The 17045-nt window shown below is 30.2% G+C and overlaps 1 protein-coding gene across 1 annotated transcript; it reads right to left on the reverse strand.

The window, feature by feature from the left end:
* Nucleotides 1-4229: 4229 nt before the first annotated feature.
* Nucleotides 4230-16942, reverse strand: LOC108783400 (DNA (cytosine-5)-methyltransferase PliMCI). Its single transcript, XM_018551955.1, has 17 exons — nucleotides 16852-16942; nucleotides 16616-16777; nucleotides 13545-14100; nucleotides 12950-13313; nucleotides 12544-12858; nucleotides 12302-12454; nucleotides 11685-12150; nucleotides 10635-10828; nucleotides 9855-10272; nucleotides 9392-9715; nucleotides 9129-9280; nucleotides 8083-8408; nucleotides 7915-8026; nucleotides 7633-7782; nucleotides 6707-6873; nucleotides 6245-6485; nucleotides 4230-4773 (listed from the first exon to the last, which is right to left on the reverse strand). Exons 2-17 carry the CDS (start codon nucleotides 16683-16685, stop codon nucleotides 4462-4464), a joined length of 4320 nt encoding a protein of 1439 aa, XP_018407457.1. The 5' UTR covers nucleotides 16686-16777; nucleotides 16852-16942; the 3' UTR covers nucleotides 4230-4461.
* Nucleotides 16943-17045: the final 103 nt, after the last annotated feature.

Raw genomic sequence — 17045 nt, forward strand, 5'->3', positions numbered from 1 at the left:
CCATGATTTTTTTTTGAATTCTTTTATGAACATAGTCATAAGATATGAATTTTTTTAAAAACTCGCATTTTTCAAAATTTGCAATTTTCAAATCCCTATAACTTTGCGAAAAATAATCCAAATAAAACGTTTTTTTTTAAATTGTGTTTTTTTCTCTAGTTAAAAAAAATATCAAGAAAAGTTTCAAAATTGTTTTTTAATTTTATCTAAAAAATTAATAATTTTTAACATTAAATTTAAAAAAAATTAAAAAACAATTTTGAAACTTTTCTTGATATTATTTTTTTAAACTAGAAAAAAAAAACACAATTTAAAAAAAAAAACGTTTTATTTGGATTATTTTTCGCAAAGTTATAGGCATTTAAAGATTGCGAATTTTGAAAAATGCGAGTTTTAAAAAAAATTCTTATCTCATGACTATGTTCATAAAAAAATTCAAAAAAAAAATCATGGTAGCTTCCTGCGATGGATACTATAATATATCAAAATTTCAGCCAAATCAAAAATCCAAAAATTTTTGAGTGGCCGATTTGGCGTGGAATGCCTCATATATATAATATATAATATAATATTGTATATATATATATATATATTATATAATATATATAGTAGAGTGCAAATAATAAATGAGGTGTAAATGATTATTCTCGTTATTTCTGCCAGTCCTAACTCGACACTTTAAACATCAACGAAATGACGTACATAATACAATTTCAAAAAATTTGAACACGAAGAGGATAATTGTTTCAGGCCTATCTTGCATACAATATTTTCTTGTTATGTCTGGTTCCCGGCTTTACGTGACTTTTTAGAGACATTATTCTCATATTACTCAGTTATATAATCTTTTTACATAAAGTACAGTAAGCCTCTGTCTCCACTTTGCATTTTGAATCCCTAAAAATTCAGTATCCACTCGTCACGAAAAACTTAATTTAGTCAAATATATAAATCTCATAAAAAAATGTGGTTCTATTCAAAAAATAATAATTTCATAAAATGAGCATAATACCACACACAAGTACTTATTTGTGATAAATTATTATAAAGTAAATAATTTATTCATATCAAAATACCATAAAATCTATATATAAACGTTTCGGTCATTAATCTAACCATCTTCAGTATAAAATTACCATTATATATAATAACATTACAAATAATACATTTGTCAATTTTTAACTTACTACGTTAACAATGCAATCTTGTTCTTCTTGGTTCCTTCTTCATAATCATAGTTTGCTACCAATGTACGCTAACTTGTGTCATCGTGATCAAAATTTCGTCCGAATTATACATTTTTTTGATGAATATAGTTACCAGACTATATTTCGTGCAACATGGTAGTCAGGATCTTAATGTACAGATAAAAAGTAGAAAGTCAGTGGACAATTGTCCACTGATAATTGTAATTTTATACTGAAGATGATTACGTTTATATAGATTTTATGGTATTGAGAGAGATATGAATAAATTATTTACTTTATAATAATTTATCACAAATAAGAACTTGTGTGTGGTATTATTATTATGCTCATTTTATGAAATTATTATTAATAATATAGTCATTATTACAATTAGGTGTAAAAATGTCTATGAATAAAAAATAAGAAATATCACACCGAGGAGAAAATCAAATGATAAGAATAAATCGATTCTTAAATTCTGCTATTAATGCGAACAGGCTAAAATGTTTTCATTTAATTTAAAAAATCTCAGGGCAAACAAATCAGCAACACATCACATAACTTATCATCAAACGATTATCAGTTTACCTTTGGTGTAGATTTCCTTCCTTCAAAACACAGGAGAAACATGTTTAAAACTCAATGGCCAATCACTATACGCAATGCACTATTTTCACAACGTAAACAACAATCAAAAAAATGAGAACAAATTTTCTAACATATGAAAGGTCTAACAGCAAGTAACACGCGCGTCCAAACCAAATAAATTGCGAGTCAAAACAAAACTGAACAAAACGTACACGCACGAAACAATGGTACACTAGCGCCGCGCCGCCACGCGCCGCAAGATCACGGCAAATCATAAAAAGCGGAGGAATTACCGGCCGAGTTGGCTTGAAGAAACGAAGCGGAATGATTTTATCAATTGTGGCGCGTGATGTAAATAAATTTCTTTTTTTACAGCTATTTTATTTTTCCAAAAAAAAAAAAAAAAGTGCTAAATCCTTGACTTTTCCTGACTTCACTGACGCATTTTTAAATGCCCTGACATTTCCCTGACTTGTGACAACCCTGTACCCATTCGAAATGGACGTTAAGTACATAGATAACCAGCAACAATACGGGAAGCCAGAACGAACTCAGATCTCCCACACTCTGTTACGCATAATTTTTTGAAGTGAAAAAATATTTATATCACGGAAGTTGGATTACCTTAAAGAATTTATCGATGTTCCAGAAATGACCTCTGATCAACTATTGTATCTTGACTCGAATAAGACCGTTTTTTAACCTTTATCTCTATTATTACAATGAATAGATCACTCTGGACCTATAATCTGTTGCAGAGTATTTCTTTAACGGTAGGTTCAAAATAATGCGACACAGAATTCAGTGTGAATAAGCTAGCAACAAGACGTTACTTTTATATATTAAAGAAAGTTTCTTACACACTCAGTGAGAGTATTATTATAAATAAAACAAGAATATATTTTTTTCTATTCTAGAGTATTACCTACATGTGCACTGGATGAAAAAGTAACTGTGAAATACATTTTGTAATCTTCCCAGATAGCAAGGAATCTATTTGACGTAATTAAATAGTCATTCTTGATGAATCAGACGCCTATTATTGTAAAAATGACGTAGATTTGTCACATGACATCATATAAATCTATGTCGAAAATACATAATTATTTTTTGTTATTAAGGACATGAATAAATGATATTATTAATTAACTATTAATAATGTTACTAATATGTCATCAATTAGGTCTAATTTTATAATTCATCATTAATTTAACCGAGGTTTAATTTATTCCTTATCTCTTTCTAATTCTAAAGAATTAGAAAAAATGAGAAGCAAGTTGAACCTTGGTTAAGAGTCAACCGTGAGTTGTAAAACTGAGCCTAAATAAATTATATGTCGACGTCAAAATGACTACAGCTTGTTATCTGAGTCTATGCATAGATAAAAAAATGATACAGAAAAAAAAAGTAAAGGACAAACTCTCGAAAGGATTAATAAAAAAAAAAATAACGACAGAATAATGAGAGCTTTTTGTCAGTGTGATACAAAAATCTTATTAATTAGTTACATGTACAATTAGTTAAATTGTTTAAATTTGTTGTTTTTCATTTTTTTATTAAATAATATTAAAATTAGAACATTTTAAAAGTTTTTTTTTTCACAGAATTTAGATACAGCATGATTGCTTCAATTCAAAACAGAAACTTGTTCTGATGATTTCAGAAGTATTAAAAATATCTAAAATATGAATTATATAACATAAGTTTATCCTTATCGATACATATCGAATCAGATATTGGAATTTAATGTATTAAAATTATTTAATACTGAATATTAATTTTAAGGCTCCTGAATACCAGCGACAGCCATGTTGGAATTGTGACGTCATAGGCGAGAAAAACACATTAATTTTTCTTGCGTCCCATTTTTTAATAAAGACAATTTGGATAAATTTAAAAGGCGAGATCGCTGAAAAACACTTGTGAAAATTGGCGGAAACTGTCCTTTCCTCCTCTGATAGTCAGTAAATGGTCGTAAAAGGCACGTAAAGTGAGCCTATACTCGGGCAGAATCACACATTTTGACAGCTGATGAAACGAGTGAAATATACGCTTTTACGTATAAAATTTAACGATAACTGCAGTTTTCGCCAATTTTTAGGACTTTCACGAGTACGAGGGAAGTCACATTTTCACAAATAAGCAAATATTGACAAAATGGCACGCAAGAAAAAATTTGTCGTCAAAACATCACTTTTTCACGCCTATTAGTTCAGACTTTTACCATGGCGAGGCGCTATATACACACACAAGCATGAACCCATGTCTGTGCGCTCCCCTTCTACCCGAAAATGAGCACACGGACATGAGCTTGCAATTGTGTGTATAACCAGTAGCGTACTACCAGTTTTGCTAGCCACCGACTGATTCGGTGTCGCTACCCATCAACACGGAGTTCTTGGCTGAGTATTCAGGAGCCTTAAGATGTAAAAAATCATTACACTATTTCGCCTAACAATAATTTTTCTTTCTTCTAAAATATATCGGAAACAAAGGCTTTGATTATAAACAATATGAAGTGTGTAAAGACTGTAAAGAGCATACAAGTCTGCCGCTGGATATTTTTACGAAGTTTCCTGTCTTCGTTTCTTTATCTGCACAAGTATTATATCGGTTGCATCTTATTGTTAAGATTGTAATTCGCGTTATCGTGAGTTATCGAGACAGCAGGTTTTTATCGTTTTTATCAGTTTTTGTCACTTTCATTGTGATTTTTGTCAAAACTGTCATTGAAACTATTGTCAAGACTTTTACTTGTTGTTGGTTCAGCATTATTGTTGTTTATAGGCTCTGGTTCTGTGTTCAAAGATATATTACGAATACACTTTCTTATCTCATGCCCGATTGCAGCTGCTAATGGTGGTGGCACTGCATTACCAATCTGCCGATGTTTATCGGTTATTGTACCGAAGAAACGATATGAATCGAGAAAGCCTTGAGATCTTGCACACTCCCTCACGCTGACAACTCGATTTTGTACTGGATGCAAGACACGGCCCTGAAAATCAATTATTTGATTTTAATTAAGGACCTTTCAATAAATTCGTGTAGCTGCAACATAATGCATAGCAAAATTAGCTAATTAAAATTACAGCACATAAAATAACATTAGATACGATCTATTTAACATTGCAAATGCTTTGAAACACTTTTTGAATGGTCAATTCTTTCTTTCGATTAGTCAACGAAGTATTTGCAACATTAATGCCCATTTCCACCAATGCAGATTAATTTTAATCTCGGTTCAATTTGCTTTTCATCTTTTTCTAATTCTAAAAATTAGAAAAAGATTAACAGTAAGTTAAACCGAAATTAAAGTTAATCTGCATTGGTGGAAACAGGCATAAGTAGATGACATCTTTAGCTTTCTAAATTGCAATATCCCCAATTTAATAAATGTTAATTGTAAATAGTAAATGCTATTGTATTTGCCTTTTTTATATTTACAATGCAAAATATCTATTAAAAAATAGTATTTTCATAGATCCGTCATTTATATAAATACATATATATCAAATTTATTTCAATTTTTTCCTAGCACTGCAGAATAAATGTAATCTTAGGCACAGAATAGGAAATCTTTATGTAGCATTCACACACATATTAGAGTGTAAATCAATTGCACACAATACTAATTGGCTAATTTAAAATAATCCAATCTCATATAATAATTAAATAACAAAAACTCCTGTATAAATCAAATATAAACTTGGAGAGAAAGAATCCTCTTTCTACAAATGCTTGATCATGACTCAGAATAAGGACCTTTTCACAAAAACAAACAAATTCTGGAAATTATCCTGACCCTGAAGGAAGTTTCTCCAGAAATGATAAATTCTTTGATTTTTCCTAACTGCTTGCATAAATTAACATACTTCTTTCTTATGACAAAGAGCGTTAATTTTTTTCTCAATTTTATCATAGTCGATTTTGTCGACAGTGGCGCCGTGATATAAATGAAACAGATACCGAGCTAAACAGATGTTTTAAATTTCTTTACAGCTATTTTGTTTTTTCAGAAAAGAGTTTGCTAAATCCCTGACTTTCCCTGATTCCAATTTTGAATTTCCTGACTTTTTCTTGACTCTGATTTCCCTGGCTTGTGGCAATCCTGAAATAGTATGTTATTTTTTAAACTTTTTTTGTAAATAACTTTTTAACGAAGGACGAGCGACGACTAAAACCTGTTAAGAGATTATTCAGGGTTATAACCTTGATAAAACATATGTCAAAGTCATCGGAGCTGCTTCCATTATTGAGATTTACCAAAATTAGTGATTTCATACTTTCATTACTTCAAATTACTAAGAGTGCGTTCCGTTTCCACGCTCCCACGTTGTAAGCATCAATTCATCTTCATTGTCTATCAAATATTAAATAAAGACAAATAAGACTTATAAGCGTTATGCGCAAAACAGAACGCATCCTATAAATGTATATCATTTCAAATATTATATTTATCAACATACTTGTTTACCCATCGGCTCCGGATTAGTAATAGTCGTACTGAAAAACCCATTCCATTCAATTCTTCCGTACAAACCCTTCCAATTATTATGTCGAATCGCGGTATGCGGTAAACACCACGGAATCAAAGTATTAAATTGTTTATCAGTAGGATCACACGGTTGGCCACTACTGCAACTACATACTCCACGAAGTGCATTCGTCAAGCTTCTCCCAACTCTTATATCATCGTGTAAGTATTCTCTAAAAAAAAAAATAATAATAAAATTTGATCAATTAATTAATGTAAATTGAATGATTTATTAAGAAAAAAATTTCGGACATTGTCAATACAGTTTCTTATCAAACAAAAGATCTGGCTAGCTACATATATAATATTAAAAATTTTAAGTGAAAAATATTCTATTCTAGAAAAATTTAAAATAAACTTGAAATAAACTTATCCCAATAGATTTCACACGTACAATTTCTTGGTATAGGTACCGTCACTCAGTAGCACTACAATGTTTGGCAGATCACGCCAATCAGAACCATTTGTAGTTGGAATATAGCTCATTCGCACTTCTACAAGCGGAGACATTTCTTTGCATATGTGATCTGTTAATATTGATCGATATGGTTTACCTCTCATCTGAAATAAATTAAGTAAGACTTACTTTAATTTGTTTCTAAATATATTACGCACAATTACGGGATCACTTAAAATCTGCATCTTGCTAATATTTAAGAGTCTGAATTTCAGCTCTTCCAGACATCGCAAGATAATTTTTCTAAATGAGTTTTAAAAATTGACTTTAAAATGGTTAACATGATATTTTCAGCTCCATTGAAATCATTTTGCGAAGACCAGGAGCAGGTCGTATCAAAATTTTGAAAATTTTACAACTTTCCAGTTTTTTATAGGCAAAATAAGCACGGGAGCCGTTACCACATAGATTTTGAAGTACAAATTTTTTTTTTTAAATAACATCACAAATATTACTCTAGTATACTGTAGTATCACAACATTACTCTAGTCTAGGAGCTTAGATATTAAAACAATCTATAATATATATAAAGTGAATCCTGTATTTTACAAGATTTTGAATAATTACTATCAGCATTACGCATCGAGAGAATGCCCCGTTTTATCCGTGAAAAGCTGAAAAATCGTAAAACTTTCAGAAATTTAACAATCTGCTGCTTTCGATCTTTGCGAAAAACATTTGAAGGGATCGAAAAATATTATTTTAATTATTTTAAAGTCGAGATTTCACTCTTTAAAACGTATCCAGAAAAGTTGTTTTGCAATCTCTGAAGTTGAAATAGAACCTTTTCGGCAAAATGTACAAGTTTTCAAATGATTCCTTAATTGTTGTACGTAGTGTAAATGCATTCCTAAAATAGTTACCTTCCTTTGAAAATGTGTTATTGGTTCACCAACATAAGACATTTCCTCTATATTCGAACCACATTTAATTTCTGGTAAATCATACAAAGCATCTTTTACAGTAATTGCTCTGTACGGAGCAAAACCCTTCTGAACACAGTTGGTGTTATACTGAAATATACATTACAATAATAAATTCCGCATAGATATTGTTTCATCAACTTAGTTTTCATTCTCACTGTAAGTATGCATACGTGTGTATATGTATCATAAATATAAAACAGAGAAAGTATAAAGACATACCCTTTTAGAATCTATAATTACAGTCAATGAGCAACATCGTTTACTGAACACATGTGTTGGTTCTGGATACTTTGGAAGTATTTCTCCAGGTGCAGCAGCTAAAAGTATCATCCTACAAATTGTTAAATTATTATTAATAAAATAAAATATATTATTGAATATATATACGTTTGTGGTATCCCATAACTTCCAGCTTGAAGAATACCAAATGAACACTGATAACCCATACGAATAAGACATCTTAAAGTTAACTTTAGTACCATACTCTTCTTACAGAATACAAAATTTCGCACGTTTTCCATCACAAAAAATTTCGGCCTATAATAATCGCAGTAAGATAAAAATGTAACAATAAGAGAATTTTTGAATACTGAGTACTGTCGTAAATTAAAACGATTCATGCCACTGAAACCCTGACATGGTGGTCCACCACATAAGAATTCAACATCTCCTTTTTGGGGAAATTTTTGACCATTATTATCTACATGTTCACCCTGAAAAAGAAAACGAAATTTTATTAAATTGTACTAAAAATTCACAATATATGATTCTTTTATATACAGGGTGTCTTAAACAACATTCAAAAGATTTTAGTCGTCGATAGAACACCTAAGATAATGTTAAAAGCCGGCGATACTATAACTTCCAAGCATTATAACTTGGACTGAAAAAATATTTTATTATAGTTTTAGAAAGCTGTTGAGATATGCTATAAGTATATGCAATGAAAAATGGGGTCTTCCCGAAAAAATTGATGTAATCTTGACCTGACCTTGGCGATGCCACTCAAGGTCAAACTGATATGATCAATAAACAGATATTTTTAAATCCTACAACTTTGATCCGAACATATTTTTGATTGGATCTTATCCTGCGGAGATAAAAAGGGTGGATGGATGATCTGAGACACCCTGTATAATATTTAATATAATATTATATGGTTATATATATATATAACCATATAATATTATATTAAATATTATACAGGTATTATATATAACCATATAATATTATATTAAATATTATACAGGTCGAATTTCAGCGCAATGAATGTCGACGCGGAACGGGCATAACATATAACTTATAGTTTAAAGAGAAAACTGATTAAAAGATATAATGTATCCACACTCATTACAAATCTCAAAATATTAATGACAAAAATTCATTTAGTGCATGAATTAAATATATATGTATATATAACATAATAAACTTACATTCATCACTTTTTGTAATAGTTTGTTGCAATCCTCCGAGAATACCGTAGTTTTCGGATTATTTAAGCGATAGGCATTTGCTGCAGAGCTTTCTTTTTCAATTGCCCATAGACTTTCAGCTACACCTGCTTGATGCATTCCTTCAGATAATCCTATTAAATAAAAAAGATTAATTTTATATGATTTAAATATATGTAAGAAAGATGTAGAAGATGAAAAGAGAAGCTAAAAGAGAAAATGGAAATATATAACATAATGTGTACCTCCACAACCAGCAAAAATATCCAACATTCTTAATTTTCTTGGTATAGAAGGATAATTTATAGGTGTTTCAATAACCTCCTTTTTTTCAGTTCTTTCCACTTTCTTTGTTATAGATTTACATTTCCCTTTTCCTTTTCCAAATTTACTCGTATTAATAATGTCATAAGGCGGTTCATCGAATATTTTTTCTTTAGGATTGTATGCTTCAGTGAAATAGAATCTATTGGGGCCACCCATAGACCATTCTTCAATAGGCTCACTCATATTTTTGAAATATGCGAGATAGCATTTACCAGCAACTACAGAGAAGTTTAGGATGCATACTACACAAATAAATAAAGCAAAGATATTTTAGAAAATTACAAGGAAATATTATTCCAGATATAGATATTTAAAATTAATATTTTTTTAAATAATAATATATTTAAAATATTTATACATTTTTTAATTGTCATAACTTACTTTCATTGCTCCAATAGACCATATTAATGTCCGACTGCTCCATTAGCGCTATATCTCGGTGAGTATTTTCCGGCCTGTACATTTTATTCACTTTAATAAAAATGTCTGTCGGTGCCACCAATTTATCAGTTGTCGTAGCATATATTGTGTTAATATAACCAATATGAAAAGGTTCAGGTGTATCAATATTTGAAAACGATGATTTATCGTCTATTTTTCTATAAAATTCCGGATGTATATCTTCATCCACATAATTCATCTTTGGATTTTTAGAGGCTTGATATTTTCGTTTATGCTCAAACGAAAAAGCATCTGGATATAAAAACACTGCACTACCGACTTTATATTCTTCACCTTTGTATTTTATTAATTCATAAATTACTTCTTTACTGCTTCTTACTTCTACTTGATTATAGATCTAGAAAGATAAACGAAATATTGCATGCCTATTCTCTGAGCACAATAATAATAAAAAAATTCAATAAAAAAAATACGTGTACACATATACATGCGCACAAACAAAATATACTTTTTTATGCGTAAAATAATAGAATGGTACATAAAAATAATTTAATAGAAGATGTAAAAAAATTTTTGTAAAAACCGTAGATATAATAAAAAATATTTTAAATAAAAATTGAAAAGAACAGTTATTATTAGATATTGTATTAAACTGTAATTAAAAAATTGTTATACTTACTTATAGAGTTAAAGAAATTCAGTTCCTGGATTAATGTCTATAATTTAAATTTATCTCTAATATTTCTTTTAACTTTATACCTTAGGAATATCTTGTTGTGTGAGTATGGCCAATCGAATGCAAGAAGGACAAAATCGATGACTAATTTGTTTTCCTGGGCATTCCGGATCCGGTGGTGGATCTTCAAATCGAGCACTTTCAGGATAATATTTCAATTGATAAAAGAACGTTTTACCATCTATATCTTTTATTTGATTTTCCGTATCCGTATTACCTGCAATGTAAATAATTGTAAATGTAGCTTAGAGCATATATAAATAGAAGGGGAATTGAGTGCTAAATCTAGGTACATATTATGGATATTCGATATAAATTCCTACCGGAATTATTCTGTTTTCCTTAGAAAACACAATAGAAATCTAGGAATAATTAAATAATTACAAGTTTTCGATATTTTTCTTTCATTCTATCTTACAATTAGTATAGAATAAATCGACATATGTAGAACGATCAACAAGGCTTTTTAAGCCTGTTTTTAATTGGCTATAGGACAGAGATCTGAGAACAGTCAATCAATAAAACTGAAAGGTCTTGTCGACCGACACGTAAAAACTTTTATATCAAACAAATTTTAATCTCAGAGTTATGTAAGCCAAAAGTAAATATTCAAGTTTTATCGAAACATGAATATATATATCATCGCTGAAGATGGCAAGAAACTTTTGCCGAAACGTCCGGAATAGATTGCGATCATTGATTGCGAATTAGATTGAATAAGTATTGTTAAATTACAACTAACACTATGACTCTATTGCCTTTATACCAATGTACAATGTTAAATACATAGGTTATTTTATATTATATTTTTTTGATTTAATTGTGAGAGTCGTTAACTTGATATTATTGCAATATTTTAAAGTTTTTTTTTGTTTTTTTTAAACTATTATTCAAGTTTTTCTTTGATTTTCTGGTGAAATCTGGTACACTTGAATTTCCTATTCTTGCGTATTTTAATTTTGTAGAAAAATATTTTGCAATAAATCAGTTAGAATATTCTGGTTGTAATTCGTGGTGACACACACTACCGTCATTCTAGTATCCTCTTATAATTTAATCTAATATATTCTCACCTAGTTCAAACCAATTCTCAGGCCTTTTTTTATAAATAACGGTTGCTTTTGATCTAACAGATGTGAATGATGCCTCATAACATTGATCGCTCAGAAATAATTCTATAGGATCTGATGTTTCACCAAGTATAGTATCGGTACCTCTACGAAGACGATTAGCATGAAATCGTTTTTCTCCATTTTTAGTCTCCCACATAAACACAATCTTGCAAATTTGTAGAGGAATTGTTGGATCTCTAGGCTCCAGCAAAACATAATCGTTTATTTCAATTTTTTCGTTTCCGACTGTAACTGATTTATAATATGTTTTTTGTGCGTCAACAATTTTATTTTCTTCTTCCCATACGATATCTTTCTTAAGTTCTTTGAAATCTTCATTTTTACTTTCTTGTATTCGATCTTCTGTTAAATTTTCATATTGCTCTTCTTCATTTTCATATTGCTCTTCATCAGAATCATCTGCTTCCTATATAAATTAATACCTAACTAAATATTGTAATACATGAACTGTTAAAAATCAGAAAAAATGTTAATCTACTGTTGAAATAGTTTTACTATTTATATGTAATCAAGAGATAATTGCAAATAAATTTTTGTATTTTAAAATTAAATTATACCTGAATTGCTAAATTTGGACATCTTCTTCTAATGCATGCCTGCTTTTGAATTCCTTTACCTCCAAATTTCGGCATATCCTTACAAGCAGGACAAATACCACACTCAGGTTGATGACAGTTCTCACAAACACCACATCGCCTCCTTTTCAGTACCTAACAAAGAAAAGAAAAAATGCTTAACATACATAATAATACCATATAAATTTAAAAAATATTAATTATAACACGTAAGTAATATATACCTTATTATTATGCTTAGCAAGTTGACCAGCGAAAATATTTTCGAACATATTGCTAACTAATTTTGTCGTAGTAGCCATTGACCAGGCAGGCGTTTTAATTTTCTGTGCACGTCTTACTAGACGAACAGCTGATTTTTTACCCAGCGTTACACCAGAAAGTTTCATAAGAGATCGTATACATGGAGCCGTAATAAGAAGAGTATCATCAGCACCTGCACAATTATCTAATGACAAAACTCGATCGCAAATAAATTGTGCATGACGTAACAATGTATCTTCTGTGAATGACATCGTTTCCTTAGGAGGTACTACTGTCTAAAATACAAATATAGCAAACACAATCAAACAAACAAAAAAAAAAGTGGAAATACAAAATACATATTAAAATATAAAATAGCAAACTTACTTGAAGTTTATTCAGCAAATCTTCATAGGTTGGATTAATTTCATCTAATAAAAATTCTATAACTAATTTACTCATATATATCTTCTCTTTAACAGCATCCATGAAAGGTGCATAAGTTTCAGAAGGTTCCATCAAAATATATTCCGCAAATGCAGTACTAAAACCCAATAGTACCAATTCTCCTCCGTCAAATCCAGTAACATACCATTCATTTATTGGCCCCATATCTTTTGTCGGTATACCTCCTTCGGGTGAAGAATTTTCTTCATAGATAGCTTTCATGTATCCAGAAAAATACAGCAGTACGTTTTTCTCTATGAGTCCTGTATCAAAAGGACACAGATGTCCATTCATGTCATAAACACTAAAAAAAAAAAAGAAATCATTTTTCTGTTAGTATATTCAACATTAAATATGCTCCTGTTAATATTAATGTCCCTAAAAAAAAAGATATATTGTTTTACAGTAATGTTCTTTATTAATATTCCTTAATTAATATTACTAGGTATTTTGTTTTACAATAATTTTAAAAATAAACGTCACATGTACTGTTTAGAGAGCTGTTTACAGAAGAAAATTGAAAAAGAAAATTTACCTAAAATGAGTTAATTTATTTTGTGGTCTCTCATCACTTTCGTCTATAAAAGATTCATTTCCAATAAATAAACACAACTTAGGATCAATTAAAGCTATCTCTTCCTCAATTGCACCATTTGGGTGTCCTTGATACAATGTTATATCATTATTCAATTTCTGTTTACAATACTGGCATCGTTCTACTATAACAGATGCCTTTTTATCTTGAGCTTTTGATTCAGACATTTTTTTATTTTCTGTTTTTATTCTCTTCTCTGGATTTTCTTTTATCTCTTCTTGATTTATTTCAGGATCATGATTTTCCTTATCAAATTCTAGGGTAACATTTTCATCTGTTTCTATTTCAACCTCATGAAGATTAGACACTATTGTTTCTAAATTTATTTCAATAGGTATCTTCCTTTTTACTGATGTTTGCTTAGGAACTTTATCTAATGCAGACAGATTCGAATTCATATCGGAATTTGGTTCAGCTTCCTCTACTTTATCTAATTCTGCATTGTTGTTCTTCCTATTTCGACGTATTTTCTTTCTACTGGTATCTGATTCACTTTCTGTCATAACATCCAAATAACATGAATTTAAGAGCAATATTCATAAATAGATGGCACTCATACTTCAAACTCACATTTAAAAAGGAATTCAATTACTTTCTCTAATAGTACACTAGATTAATGCTTATTATTATAAAAGCTATTATGTGCATAAAATTAGCAAAGTTAAATGTAAAGCATATAAGTATTTCAAACGATTAATTACTTAATAATGGTATTATCATGTTATTTAATAGAATGTATGCAGGATGTATCCTCATGTATGCAGGATGTTTCTGAAAAAGCGGACACTAATTACATAGTGCTAATCCTGATCTAAAATTGAGTCGAAATTTCCTGAGAGCCATTTTTTACAATGCTGTATGAAACAGTTATTATCGAGTAAAGCTAATCGAATGGGCACTGTCTTTTAAACGGACGCACGTCCGTGAACCGCGCGCCTAGTAGTGTGTGTGAGCGCTCCGCTATCGCGCAATATTCTCCACGCATCCTTGTAATGCGAAAAATTTGTTTTGCATTCAAAATCATATTCTATCAGAAGCACTTTCTTTCAGAGAAGGGATAGAACTCTCGTCAAAACGTAGCAAATTATAGATTACATAAAAAATATAATTTTTTTTGCTTTATATAATCAATAATTTGCTACGTTTTGTCTGTTTTGTTGCTATACGTTTTACCTGTATCGCTCCATTATTTCAAAGGTTACCATACAGCCTGGTTCCAATGTAAAATTAATTTTAATATATTGGGTGTATATCGATTGTAACGAGGCACACTTACGCACAAGCCAATCACAGCTAGAAAAAAAAAATAAAAAAATTCCTTACGCAGAGAAGTTGCTGTGATAGGCCACTGCCCACTGGCAATAGTTACAGTGTGCAAGTGAACCGCTCCCAATATATTTCGCTTCAATTTATTCTTTATCTTTTTCTAATTCTAAGAAATAAACACACACTTTCTAAGAATTAGAAAACGATAAATAGTACATTAAACTAAGATTAAAATTAATCTTACATTGATGGAATCACTACCTCCATCATTGCATTTTGATTCTTTACAGCAACCACCTAATTTTAACTCTATAGGGCATGCAAAAAACTTGAATTACAGTAGAGACTGTAAGGCTAAATGTCCAACATGTAGATTTACATTTCAATGCTCAAGTTTTTTGTGTATTATGGTCTTCAAAGTAGTGACCAATTCTTTAAGAAGGCAAAAAAGAAGAACATTTAAAAAAATTCAATATTGTCATAGTTAAATTTTAATAATCTTTTTTTAATAATTTAAAGTTATCAAAACTCATAAACAATATTACATTATAATATTTGCAAATAACTCTAATTACACTTAATGTATAACATCATATGAGATCATAACAAAAATCAAGTTATGAAATCATATTGTACTTTTTAAAATTTTACTTTTCTACTAAGTGTATTTTATGAATATTTGAATGTTTGAATAAAAAATTCTAAATTTTTTCACATATTAGTTAAAAATTATATTTCACACTTATTAACTGTAACTTTAAAAGACGGATAATTTATAAATCATTTAGTACAAAATTTAGGATTCTAAAGTTGGACAGTTAAAATTTGAGATGATTCCTAACTTGGAACAGTTGATCATTAAGCTTTAAAGTCATTTCAACTAACTCCAATTAACTTTAATCATTGACTAGATGGGAATTGACCAATCACATTTATCATTTTGCTTAATGATAGAATCACAATATTCAATCAATTCCAATAGATTGAACCATTGATTAAACTTAATTGGAGTTGGTCAAAATTAGTCTACATTTGGAATTATACAGAATACCTCCGATTTTGATAAAATTAGGCTCATTCGACGTGTTTTTGCATAAAATGAAAGAATCTGGTAAAAACTAGCGTCGCTCTGTCCTGCGAACCGAGATATTAAGCATTAAAGTTGAGTGCAAAAAACCAGTGCTTCAAAAATATAAAAGTACTGTTTCAAAAACACAAATTGACTGCTTTAAATACACAAATTCACTGCTAATGCAAAGAATTTGTGTATTTAAAGCAGTAAATTTGTGTTTTTAAAACAGTACTTTTGTATTTTTAAAGCACTGATTTTTTGTATTTTTGAAGCATGATGGAAATATAATATAATCGCAACGCATGCTCATAGCGCAGTATTTCGCAGCTGTGACAGATTTTCTAACCTGAATAGTCGTCAACTTCAACGCTTAATAATCTCGATTTGCGGGCAGCGACGCTTAGTTCTGCCAGAATCTTTCGTTTTATGTAAAAACGCGCCGAATGAGCCTAATTTTATCGAAATCGGAGTTGGTATTCTATATAATTACCATCATATTTTGTATTACATGGCAGTCACTCAGCAACATTTTCAAGAAAAGAGAAACACCAAACAAAAAGTTTGATAACAGTAGCTCACAGTTCTCTCGGTGCAATGACTAAACGGTAACTAAGAGTAATTAAGCAATCGCGATTCCTCGATAAAATACATATAAAAATTCCATGACACTCACCTCGCGACTCATCTTTTAAATGTTCAGTGACGAGGTTACGTTTAACTACATGATGTTTTTTGCGGGCCATCGTGAAGAAATGAGATCTGTGAAGAATCCCTCGACTGCTCTTGTGCGTTCACTGATAATACTGGTCACAGTCTCCTCAATACGACCCTACGACTGAAACATAACTATCTTAGAATTATAGATTATAAGGAATATATATCTTACAAGATTTACAAGCTCTCACTCACTGGCTCTCGCGGAGTCACGGCTCCCAGGCTCTCACGGTACCCCGCCTTTTTACCATGTTCCCGCCAACGTAGAGAGCACAGAATAAAGAGACAAATCTCATTGCATTCGTTTAGGCAGAGATGCGTTCAAAAGTTAAGGTACATTCACATACAACCGTCAAGCAGCGAAGGTGATACTCGCGATGCTCACGACC

This window comes from Cyphomyrmex costatus, unplaced genomic scaffold (assembly GCF_001594065.2).
Source record: "Cyphomyrmex costatus isolate MS0001 unplaced genomic scaffold, Ccosl1.0 scaffold15, whole genome shotgun sequence".
Classification (NCBI taxonomy): Eukaryota; Metazoa; Arthropoda; class Insecta; order Hymenoptera; family Formicidae; genus Cyphomyrmex; species Cyphomyrmex costatus.

Excerpts from the sequence above, each read along its gene's own strand:
- LOC108783400 (XM_018551955.1), bottom strand. The coding sequence starts at position 16,685 with ATGGCCCGCAAAAAACATCATGTAGTTAAACGTAACCTCGTCACTGAA. Across the intron at positions 14,101-16,615 it reads TTTAAAAGATGAGTCGCGAG|AAAGTGAATCAGATACCAGT; the intron begins GTGAGTGTCATG and ends ATGTTATGACAG. Across the intron at positions 12,455-12,543 it reads TTGCTAAGCATAATAATAAG|GTACTGAAAAGGAGGCGATG; the intron begins GTATATATTACT and ends TTTCTTTGTTAG.